At 50.0% G+C, this 16,759-nt stretch overlaps 1 protein-coding gene across 6 annotated transcripts in view; it reads right to left on the bottom strand.

Moving 5' to 3' along the window:
• The window catches only part of PTPN3 (protein tyrosine phosphatase non-receptor type 3), a 1,880,479-nt gene that overhangs the window by 866,125 nt on the left and 997,595 nt on the right, over positions 1–16,759 (bottom strand). For all 6 annotated transcript variants that reach the window (XM_078687727.1, XM_078687724.1, XM_078687726.1 and 3 more), the window contains one exon: positions 2,342–2,476. In XM_078687727.1, coding sequence (XP_078543853.1) covers positions 2,342–2,476 — 135 coding nt within the window. The remainder of the gene's footprint in view (positions 1–2,341; positions 2,477–16,759) is intronic.

The raw sequence follows: 16,759 nt of genomic DNA, 5'->3' as shown, positions 1-16,759 counted from the left end.
TGAGGGGTCTGCGGTGGGTTTCTCCAGGAGGGCGCTGATCTCTGCGTGCTTACAGCTCTCCGGGAAGGTGGCGGATATGAAGGAGTTGTTGATAATGTCCCGAAGTTTGGGTGCGATGATGGAGTCGGCCTTGTTGAAGATGTGGCGTGGGCATGGATCGGCTGGGGAGCCCGAGTGGATGGTGTTCATCGTGTGGGTGGTATCTTCCATGCTGACCTGAGTCCAGGCGCACAGGGTGGTGGTGGGGGGTGTAGGTTCGGTGGTGAGGTACGAGTTCTGAGCTCCGAAGCTGTCGTGTATGTCGACCATCTTACGGTGAAAAAAGGTGGCCAGAGAGTTGCAGAGCTCTTGAGAAGGCGTGATGTCGTTGTTGCTGGCGTTGGGGTTGGAGAGCTCTTCCACGACGTTGAAGAGTTCCGTGCTGTTGTGGGTGTTGTTGTCCAGTCGTTCTCTGAAGGATGACCTTTTGGTGGTGCGGATCAGCTGGTGGTGTTTGCGGGTGGCGTTCTTGAGGGCTGTCATGTTTTCCGTTGACTGGTTGTGGCGCCAGGCTTCCTCGAGGTCACGGCAGGATTTCTTGGAGTCTTTGAGATCGTTGGTGAACCACGCGGCTTTCTTGCTGTTGAGGTTGCTGGGAGGGTTTTTCAGTGGAGCAAGGGTGTCGGCGCAGTCGGTGATCCACTGTGTGAGGTTACGGGCTCCTTTGTTAGGGTCCGTGGTGTTGGTGGAAGGGTTTAGGCTCAAGGAGGTGGTGAGTCGGTCGGTGGTGATCTTGCTCCAGCATCTTCGGGGGGTTTGTTGAGGGCGGTGGTGGGTCGTTGTTTTCCTGAAGTTGAAGTGTACGCAGCTGTGGTCGGTCCAGTGGAGCTCGGTGGTGTGGCTGAAGGAGACGTGGTTGCTGGAGGAGAAGATGGGGTCGAGCATGTGGCCGGCGTAATGGGTGGGGGTGTTGACCAGTTGCTTGAATCCGAGGTTGGCGAGGTTGTCTAGTAGGGCGGTGGTGTTGTTGTCCTGGTCGTTCTCCAGGTGGAAGTTGAGGTCTCCTAGGAGGATGTAGTCGGGGGAGGCGAGGGCGAGCGGGCTGATGAAGTCTGCGATGGCCACGCTGAAGTGTGAGCGTGGTCCCGGGGGTCTGTAGATGAGGGTTCCTCTGAGGGTGGTCTTGGGGTCGGCGTGAATCTGGAAGTGCAGGTGCTCTGCGGTGGCGAGGGTGTCCTCGGTGTTGGTCGTGATGCAGATAGTGTTTCTGTGGGCGATGGCGATGCCTCCTCCGGTCTGGTAGCCGTCCGGGATGGCAATGGCGATGTCGGGGGCTGAGGAGGCGTTCATCCAGGTTTCCGTGAAGAAGGCGACGTCTGGTGCCGTTTTGTCCAGGAGGTCCCATAGTTCGACGGCGTGCCTGTGGATGGAGCGGGTGTTGAGCAGGATGCACTTGAGGTGGTTGTTGTTGGCGGCTGTTTTGGCTGGCGCGGTGCAGGACCGAGTGCAGGTGAAGTAGCAGGCGTGGCAGGTGAAGGCTCCGTGGGTGCGTTTCGGGGTGGCTTGGCAGCAGGCTGGATGTCGGCCGGTGTTGAGTGCGTGGAGGGTGGCGACGTCATAGCTCAGTCGGGTTGGCTGGCTCTGGCGGGGTTCAGGCACTGGGCGCGGCCCAGGCGTGGACGTGCGTCGACGGGCTTGCCTTTGGCACACCTTCGGCGCGCAATCGGCGCGTACGCGCGGTCCCCGCCATTTATGGCCAAGTGGGAGGGAGGAGCAGCTGGGAGGCGGGAGCGGGCGGCGAATGGGGAGCGGGAGATAGGAGAAGGGGGTCGGGTCGCAGGAGAGCAGCGGCGGGGAGCAGAGGGGGGGGTTGGAAAGAGCGGGAAAGCGGAGCGGGGGAGAGCGAGGGCAAGCCTGGAGAGCGAGGGCAAGCCTGGAGAGCGAGGGCAAGCCTTGAGAGCAGGGGCCCTAAGGAGAGGCGGCAGCAAGAGGGCCAAGCAGGCAGCGGCAGCAGAATCCAGGCACACGGGGGCCGTGCGGTAGTGGAGTGACCGGGTCAAGGGTCACCTGACCGGGTCAAGGGTCACTGACCCGGTGACCGGGTCAAGGGACCACTAGCAAGCAAGGTTTTTTAAAGGACACTGAAACAAACAGATGAAAAGCAGTTAAGCCCACAAAGAAGTATAGACTAAAGTATATAGAAGAGTTCTCAAAACCCCGGCCTAAACAACAGTTTGTGACTGGAATAGGGGAGGTTGTGCAAGTTGCTCCTATGAATGTCAGCAGCACATGCCAGAAGGAAGACTATGTGAGCTGTTCTCAGGTGTATTTTCAAATCAAAACATAGCAGAAATGTGTTTACCAATTTGGTGTAATAGGAGGGGATCGTGATGGGAGGCTTTTCGTTTCCAGGTGCTCAACCGACAAGGATCTCCTTAAGGTAGGATTCCATACCATCCCGCCCATCACCTTCCTGCAGAACTGGCTGCTGGCCGACCTGAAATGAACATAGAGAAAGCATGAAAATAACAAAATCACAGGTAAAGAAACACAATTCTTAACATTAACTAGTGTACTACAAAACAGGAATATGGTGTGCCATAGCCCAATGCTCAACTTCTCTTTAAGATTGTAAAATGTTATTTATGTTCCATAAAGGGAAAGGATTGGGAACAACAGCTGTCTCCTACATCCATCGGACGGCGAGGAATAAACATTTAGGTATTGATTCAATTTACATAACCCTATGCTTACCTCCATTGACCGGCGAGGTCGCTATGAGGCCAGGGGGGAGAGAGGGTGGAGATGGATAGGGAAACATAATCCAAATCAACAGCAAACAGTGGATAAAGCAAACAATACGTGCTTTTGTCGCAAGTGTTGTAGTCTTCACTCCTTTTCCCCTGGGTCCACTGAGGGGTAGAGGGTGTAATCTGCAGTATGCACAAATATATTGGGCATGTGAGTTGTTGAAATTCTCCTGAAAGGTGTGCAATGTATGTTCCCCATCTTCTTTTTTCACTTTGGTAAAGTTTGGCTAATGGTGGCTGTCAAATTCTCCATCCCCAGTAAATCCCAGAGCTTATGAAGCCAGTCTGTGTGGGTTGGGACTACTTCAGTACCCTATTTTGATTGCAGGACTTGCTTCGTTTCGCACAGTGCTGATGTAATGGCCTTACCCCTTCCGGAGTGTAGTGGGTACGTTTGGACATTGGATAAACCCAACAATGCATAGCTAGGAAAGCGGGGTATTTCTGTATTGAACATCTTGTCAATGTCGACCAGGACCTCGTTACAATATCTATGAAGTTTGGGGCAGTGCCACAGTAGGTGAGTGACTGTGCCAGAGTTAGCGCAGTGTCTCCAACAAGTGTTGACCCTTACCCTCTGCCTTTGAGCCAGTCTGGCCGGGGTATAATACCAGTAGTGTGCTAATTTTCTCAGTGTTTCTTTGCCCGCAGTGCTAGTGGCAGAGGTGATTGCATGGTGCAATATACCTGACCATTCCTTATCAGTAAAACTGCGTTCGTACTCCCACTCCCATCTCTTCCTAGCTGGAGTTGAAGTCTGAGTATTTAAAAAATAATATGTCTGACAAAATGTGGGTATCAGCTTTCTTGGATAAAAGCCAGCGTTCAAACAACGTTAGTAGTCTACTAGCGTATGGCTTGATTGCAGGAAGAGACACCCAGTGTCAGACCGCTAGATAGTACCAGTACTCCGGGTCTGGGAACCCAAAGTCTTGTTGGAGTGCATCAAAGTTCAACAAGCCTCTCACATCAATTAGGTCACCAATCCTCTTGGACTGCACCTCCTGCCAGCAAGCAAAATGCTTTCTCTTGCGTAGCCTGAGGGAAATCTGGACTTCCTATGATTGGTTAAGTGGAGAGTTCCACGTGGATAGCTGATGATTGGAGTATACCTTATCCCAAACCCGAACGATTGCTCTGACCACTGGCAAGATGTATACGTCTGGCGGGTGATGTTTACGCTGTAACCACGGGATCAAATATGGATTCCTGCGACTGCTTGATCCCGGAAATGCCAGTGTTTTTTGGTCATCGGGCGCTGCCATTCGACTATATAGCGTAACTGGGCAGCCTGATAATATTTTGCCAGATTTGGCGTACCCCCTTGGCAAGTGGCAGATATACTCGCTCTTTTGCATCTGGGCCCATTTACCCGCCCGTGTGAAGGCTTCAAGAGCAACCTGTAACTTCTTCAGAATGAGTGTAGGGGTGGCAAAGACATCACCTGCATAAGATAGAGAATTTTCGGCAGCAGGATCATTTTTACCGCCGTGATGCGGCCCACCCAGGAAAGGGGACCACCATGCCACGAGTGAATAAGAGATCTCAGAGTATGCAACAGGTCCGTCTAGTTATGTGTGATCGAGCTTTCTATTGTGGGAAATATTTGAATACCCAGATATTATATACCTTGCTGTCTCGATTGAAAGGGGAACTCTGACTACAAGCGGATTTGTTCCTCATGAGGAATGGTGATATTCAGGGCTTGTGTCATAGCTGTGTTTACTTTGAAACCGGAGGCCTCCCCGAACCGTGCAAGTTCCTCTAAGAGAGGAGGCAGTGAGTTATGCGAGTTTGTGATGGTCAATAAGACGTCATCAGCATACAGAGCTATTTTATGGGATTGGCCCACCATCCAGACTCCCTCTATCTGTGGATGGTGTTGGATGCTTTCCTCTAGCGGCTCCATATAGAGCGCAAATAATAGTGGTGAGAGAGGGAAGCCCTGGCAGGTCCCTCTTGAGACTGAAAAGATCGGAGAATAAGTATTGTTCACCCCGACCAGCGCTTTTGGATCCACATAGCCAGCCTCGACCCAACGCCGGAACCTGAGTCTAAAGCTCACCATCTTCAGTACCTTGTGCAAGAAAGGCCAATGCACGCGGTCAAAGGTCTTTTCGGCATCTATTGACAAAAACAGCGTCTGAACTTTTGACCGCCTAGTTTTGTCCAATAGGTGAAAAAGCTGTTTAGTATTATCACAGCAGGTGCGACCTGGTATGAAGCCAGATTGATCAGGCTCTATCAAACGAGGCATATGTCTACCCAATCTACCCACTAGATTCCCTGTAAAAATCTTGCCATCTATGTTCAGGAGTGATATGGGGCGATACGATGACCAGTGCTGGGAATCTTTCCCTGGATTTGGTAGCACCATGATTATTTCCATGCGCATTGGTTTCGTGAGCTCCCCAGAGTCGCTAAATGAGTTATAGGGTCAAACTAGAATCGGGGATAAAAGCGAAGCATACTGCTTGTAAAAGGCTGCTATGAACCCATCCTGCCCTGGCGCTTTTTCCAATTGCAGTGACCTATTGCGCCCAGTACCTCCCTTTCAGTTATGTCTTTCTCCAAGTACTCAGCGTGAGGGGTCAGCAGCTTTGTTATTGGGGCCTGCGTGATGTATGGTGAGCAGATATCTGAGGGTGTCTCTTCCGCCCTGTATAATTGTGCATAGAAGCGGACGAACTCCGCTGCTATATCCTCATCTCTGGCAAGGTGGTGTCCGCTGCTATCTATAATACCCTGTACACACGTAGAGAGCATCTGTGCCCTCAACCTGTGTGCCAGCAGCTTTCCCGCCTTGCTTCCCCCGCATAATTAATACTTCTGTCGCATTCGCAGCAAAGCATGTGTCAATATCTAGCGCTCTAAGCAGTTTCCGCGCTATATTTAGTTGCCGTCTATTTTTATGTGAGCCTACACATCGATGCAAGTCTTTCAGTTCTTTCACACTAGCTTCTAGCGCTGCACACTTCGAAGCTCGTTCATTATAAAGTGTGGCTCCTATTGCTATATATGTGCGACTGCTTTGAGAGCCTCCCAAAGCATTGCTATCGCGGTATCTGGTGTGTCGTTGACAGATAGGTAGTCTACTATGGCCTTCTCCACTTCCTTTACCGCAGCGTCATAAGATAAGAGTTTAGGATTGAGACGCCACGTTTTGTTGTTTGAGGTGTTGACGGAAGGTGCAAGTCTAAATTGACCGGGGCATGGTCAGATATGGCTGCGACCTCAATCGTGGTTGGACTACTCTCGGGCATAATGGAGCGGAGACCAAGAAATAGCAGATTCTAGCATGAGATTGGTGGGCAGCAGAAAAGAAGGAGTAAGACCGTAAGATCGAGTTTAGTGCCAGCCAAATATTGGCAAGTCGAGCCTCCGCAAGCCAGATCACCCCTTGTGGAGAAAACGTCCCTGTGTGCCCTGGACGTGGAGGAGACCTATCTATGGTGGCGTCCATAACCAGATTAAAATCACCTCCTATTATCATGTCGGGGACTGGGGAAGCAAGCACCGCGCCTAGCGCCTGACGGATAAAAGGTTCCTGACGTTCATTGGGGACATAGATGGAAGCTATAGTGAGTGAATTCTGAGTAAGAGATACCCTCAGGGACAACAACCGCCCTGGAATTTCGGATTGTACCCATCAACTTTCCCTTGAAAGTGTGTGGCCACCAGGATCGCAACCATCGCCTTTTTTCCTTGGACAGAGGACCAGTACTGACAATCAAACCATCTCAACCGCATCCTGTGGCAATCTAGTTTCAAAAGATGTGTCTCATGTAGGAGACATATATCACACGGGCCACCCTAAGCTGGTTAAGGATTGCTATTCTTTTGGCCAGTGAATTGAGACCCCTTACATTACGGTTAATTAAACGCTCCATGGGTCAGAGAGGGATGAGCGGCTATGAGAGCCCCCGGCAACTCCTTCATTGACCCCACCCCCAACCAGTGTATGGAGTGTGTCAGTCTGATTAGGTTTAGAGCACAGAAACATTGAGTGAACATGAGAGCAATACAGGAAATAAAACAAAGGCACCAATTGGTGCACAACTTGCAATTCTGTAATGAGGGTGTATGTCGTTGGTCGTCCGCAGCAGGTGAATATAGGAGTAGGCGTTCACGGCCCTGGCCGCAACTGGTCAAATATGATAAGAATACATGTAGGCCCCGGGAGGAGCCACCCGTCCCCTTCTACTGAAGTCGAGGTCCGTTCGGTTTGCCATTAATCGTCGCCGAGTTCCAGAGATTGGTGGTGCTCGGAAAGCTGCCGCAACAAAGCTGAGAGTTCCTTAATGCTTTCGGTTTTCGTGGGCCTGGTATTTTGCTACAGTGGAAGGTTTCTTATGCGTCGTCGTCTTCATGACTCTGGAGCTGAGAGTTGCATGCTTGATCGTTAGGGGGAAGAGTCCTGAGCCAGTTCTATTCTTAGTATGTCCGCTGCCTCCGCGGGTTTGCGTGTCGCTCGTGTCTCTCCCTGCCACACGAAGACCAACCGGAAGGGGTGGCCCCACCTGTATCGCACTCCTTTCTCCCTCAGAAATGCTGTCACAGGTTTCATTGCCCGTCGTCTCTGGAGTGTAATGACCGACAAGTCCTGGTACAAGCAAACTTTGGTGCCCGCAAAGATGACATGAGGTTGAACCCGTACAGCTGCCATAATTATTTATTTTTGTTTATAGTTGTGAAGACATGTCAGGATGTCTTGCGGCGCACCTGGTGAGGCGGAGGGGCGACCTGCCCAATGCGTTCGGTCCAGGAGGAGTTCCTTCCCGTCAAAGGCCGGGACTATGTGTCGGAAGAGGCGCAGAATGTAGTCCTCCAGGCGACCCGCATCTGCTTGCAAAGGCACCCCTTTAATGCAGATGTTTGATCTGCGTGACCTGTTTTCCAAGTCCCCCAGGTGCAGGTTGAGGTCAGCGTTATGGTCCCCAAGTTCCAAGATCTCTCTGCTACACTCCTCCATCTCTTCTTCTCTAGATTCCCCTGCACTCTCTACATAGTCCACCCTCTGCTCTAATACCCCATGTCATGACGCAGATCTTTAATTTCGGTGGCCACTTCTATTCGGAGAGCTGCTATATCATCCCGCAGCGTGCCGAAGAGTGCTTCCATGAACCCCTGTGTGATCGGGGCCTCCTCGTTCACCTCCTGTCACACTGGGGGGCTCGCCCCACCCACATCCAGGGAGGCCGAGACGTTCCCAGCTTTTTTGGCGGCACCCTTAACCAGGAGGTCCTTAATATTAGCAACGTCCTTCTTTGACCTAGAGGTGGTCATGGTGGCGCCAAGGGTTTTACTGTGGAGACCCTGCTGTGAGGGATCCCAGCTCAGCAGATGTCAACCGCTTGGCAGCCTCCCAATGGTGAAGTTCCGGTCCCTCAGTGTCGGCCCTCCCACACTGAATACAAATACTGCTGTCTCAGGAGCTCGGGGACCCTCACGAGACTCCAACCTTACAGGACTCAGCAATGCCTGTATGGCAATACTCTGGTGTGTTACCAGTGCCTCTGTAGGCCCGAGCGCACTGTACAGTTGCCCTCTGCCGCCTAACTCGATGTGGCTTGTCACGATTTGGCTGTGCTGGCCCCCCACCTGGGCGCTTCTGTTCTCAGATGCTGTGGGCGAATGGCACTAGGTTGCAAGTTTGATGGGTAAGGGCCGCCGAGGTTATTGCACTAATTTGTGCCAGACGCCTTCAGTTCCTCTGCGCCTTCTGTGCCCCTGCTTGTCAGTCCCTTACTCTTCAGGGGCCTACCACGTGGATCCTGTAGAGTAGCTACACAGGACCTAAGTGGGCAGCCCTATGCCACTCCTGGTCCGCGCGAGCTTGAAAATCAAACGGCCATCATCTTGGCTCTTCACTGGCTGGCTGCCCGTCCTCCCCCACACCATCGAGGGATTCTGGCAGGGCCCGCCAACGCCCCTGGACGCCCCCAGGTGCCTCCGCTCACCTATCATATTGCTCGCCTCTTTTCTGGGTTGTAGTGCAGATGGACAGGAGTCGGTTAGCTGCCCACAGTTGTGAAGTCACTCCGCGGACTTCCTTTGCCTGCACCAGTCGCCGCCAACCCTGTGGCGCCGTTTGCTCTCAAGCTCGCCAGGTCTTCTATCTGGCCTCCGTTCTGCTTAGGCGGACTTGCCCAGGAATATGAGACCCACTCTCTCGATCCCGGTCATTTCGGCGAGCCCTGCCCGGGCCAAGCGAGTCGCATTTCACCTGCGTGGTCACTCCTGTTCAGCGCGACTCAGGCGCTTATGCAGCCGCCGTTTTGTCGCCTCCCCACTGGCTGCTCGACCGTCATAACAACTCAAAGCGGCCCCAGCAGCAGCCGCCAATGCCACCAGTTGCGCCGAGACTGATCCGCTCAATTTCCGCCCGTACTGCAATTACTTTGGGGCAGACACTCCCCCATGTGAAAGATGACAAATGAATTAGCCCCTTTGGTGAATGGATATATTAAAGTGAACCATAGTTTTACATTAATTTCGGTGTTTCACCTGCTTGCAAATAATATGTGCTCACTCATCAGGTACAGCTCCATGATACACAAATGGTTAAACAAAACTGTCTGAAATTCAGCAAGAACCAAATGGATTGCAAATGTACTGTGTACATGTTCGTGTCCCTTGCTGGGCCTTGCTCAAATTCTGAGAAATGGCTCACTAGCCTTCACCTGTGTACAGCAGCCAGTTCAGCGAGTTAATTCATAGAAATGGTTCTCTGAACTGGAACATGTCAAACTGCTCTGCTCCTGCTTGGGTAAAGTGTTTGTTCATGGCAAATATCATGTGTGGAAATTGTTCGAAAGACAGCAGAGAGCACAAGCATCTGCTGTCTAGATCAAACAGTGGTTGTTTGAGAAAAACAGGAGAACAGACTCAAGCTCTAGGTCAGGAGGGAATAGCGTAAGGAATTGGCTAGATATTAGCATGATCATGTGTGTCACGTATAAAGCAATGTACACGTGGACATAGTTGTGAAATACTCACACCATGGTGCTGATGTTAATGAATAACATGTTGGAAGGTTCTGAAAACTGTATATAAGGACTGTTTTTTCTTTCTGCAATCAGATCTCTTTGCAGTCTTATCTGCAAATTGTCTCAGCTGCAGTTCATTGGCAATAAACCCACTCAACCAGCCTTTGTGTGTGTCCATCTTATCTACTACCACTAAAACTTTGTGCTTTTACAGATGGTGCAGTGACTCGCTGGGGACTGTTGGTCTCTGCAGGGGTTTGGTGTACTGCGGTCCCAGGATTCTTCGGGGGCCTTCCAGTCTCGGTGTATGCGCAGCTGCTGATTTGAGTTAGTTTCCTGCAGAACCCAGGCGACAGGGCTTTCGTTAACCAGACTGTGACATCAGACACGGACAGCTCCCTTCGAGCCTTCAGGTTATTTTTGCCACAGAACAGAAGGACGCACACAACAGCGTTACTGGTAAGATGATCAGGTAGGCAGTGCGCAATGCACTGAGCCCGATTCAATAATTGTATGTTGTTTTCCTAATATCTCAAAGGGTATGCACTGGGATTCATTAGAGATCCCTAGGGGAGGTCTGAGGGCACCTTTAAGACAGGTGCCTGAGGAGGGCAGTCCAGTCTGTGAAAGACCACTAGAGTCTCAATGACAGAAGAGGAGCTGTGGGAGGTTGCCTCAGGAGGGGCCGTGGGTGGTTGCCTCAAGGCAGAGCATGACTATGCCTTCAGCTCTGAATGACATCTAAAGTACATGCATATGCTACAATTAGGTTCTACAACTGTGTTTTTCAAGGGTATTTTTATTATGTTTGGGAGTAAAAGTTCCCTTTTGATTCGCAATCAATTGTTTTGAATTTCCAAATAGAACTGTTACACAAGAAGGATATTTAATACCATTAGAGATTAGTGTGCTTTATATTTAAAAAAAAAAAATTTAAATGCTCAGTTAACTATTTCTAAGTACAGCCAAAGGGTGTAGAGCAGCCTTGGACACCATTCAAAGTATGTCTCCCTCACGGTACACCAGCCTGGTATGTGATACGCAAAAAGGGATACGCTACGGCTAGGCTGTGGCGGGTGGCTTTTACCACGGACACAAAAGAGGAATATTTAATGTGGAGGCGTGCCTACCATGGGCTAATTAGGAAGGCCAAAGCAGCATACTATGCCATCAGGATTGGGGAGGCTGGGAACTCCACGAAAGATATATAAAACGCTCTCGGGTGGGAAGCCCCCCACCGCACCAGACGACTGCTCAGTGGAGTCCTGTAATAGGATTGCGGACTACTTTGCCGAAAAAGTAGCAAAAATATACTCGGCCTTCCCTAGCCATCCTATAGCGGGGTCTGAGTTTGTTGAGTCTCTTAGGGAAAGGGGGGACCAACACATGCTGACGAACTTTGTCACCCCTTCCCCAGAGATTCTGATGCAGATCTGTGGGTCAGTAAAGTCAGGCTCCCCACAGGACCCGACAACGCCTAAACGTCTTGCTGGCAGTCTGCCGGCTTTGGAGCCGTACATTAGACATCTTTTGGATGTCTCTTTCAGGACTAGGACTGTGCCCAGAGACTGGAAACAGGCGGTGGTGCTAAATCTCCAAAAGAAGCCTAATATCAGCTTCGAAAAACTAGAAAACCTCCGGCCAATTTCCCTTTTACCCTATATGGCTAAAGTGGTTGAGAAAACGGTGAATACCCAGCTGATGGATTTCGTGGAAGAGGCTACCCTCCTGCACGAGACCCAGTTTGGTTTCCGTCCACGCCATTCCACTGAATCAACGTTATTGATGGCAGTGGAGACCTTACGCCAGGGGGTGGATGAGGGCCAGACTATGGCTCTCATCCTTCTGGACCTAAGTGCAGCATTCGACACTGTAGCACATACCACCTTGCTACAGTGTCTGAATAATGGAGGGATATCAGGAGCTGCACTTGAATGGATCCAGTCTTTTTTGACAGGGAGAGGCTTTCAGGTGCGACAGGGAGACTGTTATTCTAGGGAGTTTGATCTGGGTCAAGGCATGCCTCAGGGCTTATCTCGTGTAGGATCTTTTGGGAGTTGGGTCCGTTTGGAATCTGCTCGATGACAGTCCATCTCATGTCATTCGGAGTGTGGTTCGCACCCAGGAAATGGTCTGTCAGCTTGGTGGCGTTTTTTCTGCAGCGTATTGTGCTGCGATGCTCACAAATACGTTGTTTGACCTTTCTGGTCGTCATGCCAATGTAGTTCTTTCCGCAGATGCATGTGATCATGTACACAACGTTGGTGCTGTTGCAATTCGTGTGTTTGCGCTGTTCCCACACTCTACCTTCTTCGAGATTCAGTGTTTTCGTGTTCTCTGTCAGATGGCATACGCTGCAATCTCCACATTTGAAGTGCCCAATGATTGGTGGCAAGTTCCACATTTCGGTAATGCTAGGGTTAGAGTTATTCGTTGCAAGAACAAGAACAGTCATTAATTTCTTGTGTTCTTTCACCTAATTTCACCATGCCCTTGAGAGAAGTTCCAGGAAGTCAACCAGGGAAACACACTATTACAGTTCACACACACCATGGTCTAATGTTGAGTTACACAGATTCGCTCTTCAGTTTCCAGATATTAGCAAGATAGAGAAGAATGGTATAGACAGACAGAAATTATACTAAGAGTTTGGCACTCTTACCCTGGAGGACACAAAACAAATGTTTTCTATAATATTGCCACCAGATATTTGGGGGAAAATAAGAAGAGAAGATGATGAATGTTTGGAAATAAATTGGGAACACATTAAAACAAGCATAAAAAATGCAATAGGTCTCGCCTTTTATTAAGTTAAAGCCATTTGCTTTGCTACACAATACCATTAGCAAAGCAAATGGCTTTAACTTAATGAAAGTCGTGACCTATTACATTTTCAATGCTTGTTTTCAGCTGTTATCTCCACTTGGGAAAGAGCAGGTCTGGTGCAAGAATGTTTAAACTCTCAGGTTAAATGGCCTGTTGCTGTTTAAGTGCTCCCTTTTCCCTAAGCAAAAAGTCATTTTTGTGGCCATTTCAATCTGGGACCACCAAGTGGTTGTCTTTGGTGGCATGCTAAAGCTGCTGTTGTTTATGATTGGCTGCCATGCTTCTGTGTAGACTCGAGCCGCTGGGCCACACTTCTGGGCTCCGAGTGGAAGCAGTGATATGCAAGAAGAGGCGCCATCTTTGTGATATAGATGGACTGGTATGTTCTATTCATACTCGCATGTAAACTACTTTGAAAGTGTATATACTGTCAATAATGCACCTCCTGTACTTCCTGTGAGCTGGTCTTTGCCTAATGGCCGTCATAAAAAAACAGTTTCTTTCACCTAAAAGGTGAAGTCTAGGTTTCAGGGAGGATTGGTTAGGGAGAGTAGCTGCAGCTCGTGGAAAAACCGGCGCTTCCATAAGGTGGGATACGACACCACTTAGTAGTTGCGCCAATTTAACGCACTAGGGCAGAAATTAAGGTTCAGACCTCATCACAAGACGTCATGGTGCATTGTGGGCCATTCAGAGAGGGTTACCTGGGAGTCACAACCCTCCTGGCTTGGTTATCATGGGGCAGACCAGCCACCGCCCTGGGAGGGGAACCAGCAGCTCATACCATTATGGAGGCCAAAGTACATTCCTGTCTGGAATCGAAAGATGACCAGGCTTTGGCGATATCTCACAGCAGATCATGTTTGAGGGCTCTGAAGGAGATACCCGGAAGAATGTGAGGGCACAGGGAAGGTGCTTACAAAGCTCTCCAGAGTGGACCGTTGTGCACTCTAACATTTGTCATTCTGTCAAAGAGAGGATAAGGGGTAACTGCCAGAGCTGTCCACTTTGGAACTGAGGAACCAGGATCAAGTCTCGACGTTGTCTCAACATCCTGTGATTTTGGGCAAATCTCACTGTGCCTACAAAAAATGAATGTGTCCTTGTACAATGTAATCTGTGCTCATGTAAAGTACTTGAACACCTTCGGGTCGAGCTTGTGCTATATAAAAACTGAAAAAAAATATTGCAGGGAGATTGCTGTGCCCCAATCAGCTTCCAGATGCTAGGACAGGAGAAGCGCTTTCCTCAGGGCTCCTCAAACCATGGACACCCACCCATGAGCTGCCACTGCACCACACACTCTCGAAGGCCCATTCAGTGGTAGCCAAACTCTTGGAGCTACAGCCGACTAGATACCACCCCTCCCCAGGCTAACCGCCTGAGACACTCCCTGGCCCCTAGCTTCCTGTCTGTGTGCCCTGTTCCAATCTTCTGATTCTCCAAGGAGGGCACCCAGCACTGAGGGTAGTCCCCTGCTTTCAGTGACCAGATGAATGAAAGTAGTTACTGTGCCAATTTTATCAAGAAGAAATGGTCAAAATTTCAGAAAATAGGGGGCCGAGCAGTGGGAAGGAGGGGGCAGCTCCAACCCCCTAATGAGCTTTATTACCTGGGAGCTGTAGTATAGATACCACTCCTCAGACAAGGTGTTATTCTAGTGTCTTGCTGAAAAGAACTGAATTAGGAGACTGACCGAGTCCCTGCAGAGAGTTCCACTGAGCTACTGTTTCAGAGCTGAAAAAATGTATGTGCTTAATTTGTAAAAATGAGAGTCCGGTGGACTACCTCCACTTAAGTATTTCGGTGAGAGCATGGATTTCAAATACATTCACCTGCACGTGTATACCGCACTAAACATTTCACCCACTGGTCTGCTTTTCCCCGTGGCTCGGTTGCCTCCCTAACCGCAAAGCCGGTCCACAGATATTTATTTATTTAATGCGTTTTTATATAGCACGGACTTTACCCATAGGTGTCAGAGCGCTGTACAATAGAACCAGTTACGTTACATGAGAGAAATGTTACAAACTAGAACGTTCCAAAAATAAACAGGAGAGGTAGGGTAGAGATACCCTCTGCAGGCTTGGGCCTGTTCCTAAGGGATGCTCACTCGAGCCAGGACAGAGTCCATTCATATCAGTCACAACTGAGCCACCCTGCAGATACGTGTCACGGGTGACTTTTCACTCGAGCTACCAAACATATAAACCACGACTGGCCGAGTTTCCATCCCTCATAGAAGCTCGATTGACACAAGGCCTGCTCGTATGGATAGTCATCGCTGGACTGAGGAGCTTCAGTTTCATCGCCAGAGCTCGATTGAGCGACTGACTGGACCTACTCATGTCTGTGGTGACTGCTCGTCTAACCACTGGGCCTGGTTACATCGCTCAATATGTCATGATGGAGCATCTTCAGGTCGATCGTGAGCACTCGATTGGGTGACTGAGCCTTTATTATCAATCGCGACCATCCAACAGAGCCACGATTCCAATCGCAATCCTTTCACCGTGGAAGTAGTATGCGTCTCTTTGTTAAGATTGAGGCTTTTCATAACAATAGTCGGTACTCAGTCGAGTGACTGAGCCTTTTCATGTCGATCGTAGCTCCTAGATAGCGCCAAAAGGCCCTTTCATGTTGCTGACCACAGCTCGATCGCGCCCCTACCCCTGTTCGTATAACTCATGACAACACCATTGAGTCTCTAGCCATCAACCGTGAATGCAGAATCACGTGACTCCATCTATCCCGATACGTCATGACAGCTCAGTCGAGTCACCCTCAGTTCTGTCTGCTCGTGGCTGCTGTCATGACAGCTAAACCGCATCCAGGCTTGTATCCTGCAGCAGTCTGCTGCACACATGACCGGTCAAGCCCCAGATCATGAAACCGAGACAGAACGCGTTCATAACACTGCACAGTCTCACAGCTTTTATTGATGCAGCAGGTGCAGTGGCCCCAGGGCAATGGCAAGTGAGGGGCCCACAGCACCCCAATCAGGCCTGTTTCACGACCAAAACAGTTGCAGTGGGAGGAATTCTCCTTGCTACTCCACTGTTTACTGGCAACTCTGAAATAAATGTACATATGTTGGCGCTCAGAAGCTACCGGAAGGAGCCATCAGGTGCTTTGCAGCACACCTAAAATATGTATGATGAAGGGGAGCTTTTGAATTGACATTCTTTTGCCAATCTGAGGGAGGCAATATGTGAGTGTGTGGAAGGGCAGAGTGAGACAGGATTAGGGGATTTATATTACAAGAAAGCCATTGTAACATACCTTAGAAAACTTATGAGGTATGAGAAAAAAGAGAGGAAGAGATGGGGGCGACCTTGAAGGAGGAGAGGAGGGAAAACGGAGTAGGGGTTAGAGAAGGGATGGGTGAGGGAGGCGGACCTCCTGGGTAGGAAATGAAGAAGCTAAAGTGTAAATGAGAGAGGGTTGATAGAGTGGCAAAGGTGAAATAAGTGTATGAGAGGGAGAAGTGAAGAGAGAGAATGAAAGAGGAGGGGAAGAGTTGCTGGTGGAAAGGGGTTAAAACAGAGAAAATGGGAGCTACGAAATGGGAAAAGAGAAGGAAGGCGGAGAGTCAACATTGAAGGTAGTTGGAGAGCAGAAGTGTAGAAAAGAGGGGTGGGGAGCAGAGAAAACGAAGCCCTGGAAGAGTTATAGTGGAGGGATAAGAGGGCAAGCAGGATTTGGGGTAGAGGAAACGATCAGGTGAGAGGTGGGTAGCAAAAAACAAGAAGAGGGAAAGTGAAGGGTTGACATAACAAGAAAAGGAGTCGAGGGGGTGGAGGAAGAAGACATGGTTGAGAGAGGTCAAATGAAGGGCGGGTGGAAGAGAGGGCAATAAAACGAGAGAGAAAAATGAACACTGGGGTGGGTGCAGGAGGAAGGGGGTATGGAGGGCTGAATACGAGAGCCAGTGACAGAAAAGAGGAGACAGAAAAGGGAGAGAGAAGCGAAGGGGGAAGTAGAGAGTGAGAGAGCGGCGGATAGGGAAGGGGTGGAAAGCAGCGGCTGGCGTAGAGGGCAATCGGAGAAGACAAGATGAAGAGGAGGGTTGATTCAGTGAGGGGGTGGATTCAGTAACTGCGAGAGAGTCAAGATGAGAGGAAGGTGGACAGGGTGGGAGGGTTGGCATGATCG

This window comes from Lissotriton helveticus, chromosome 4_1 (genome assembly GCF_964261635.1).
Source record: "Lissotriton helveticus chromosome 4_1, aLisHel1.1, whole genome shotgun sequence".
Classification (NCBI taxonomy): domain Eukaryota; kingdom Metazoa; phylum Chordata; class Amphibia; order Caudata; family Salamandridae; genus Lissotriton; species Lissotriton helveticus.
The sequence above is the reverse complement of the archived record's forward strand: the minus strand, read 5'-3'. Positions and strand labels throughout refer to the sequence as shown.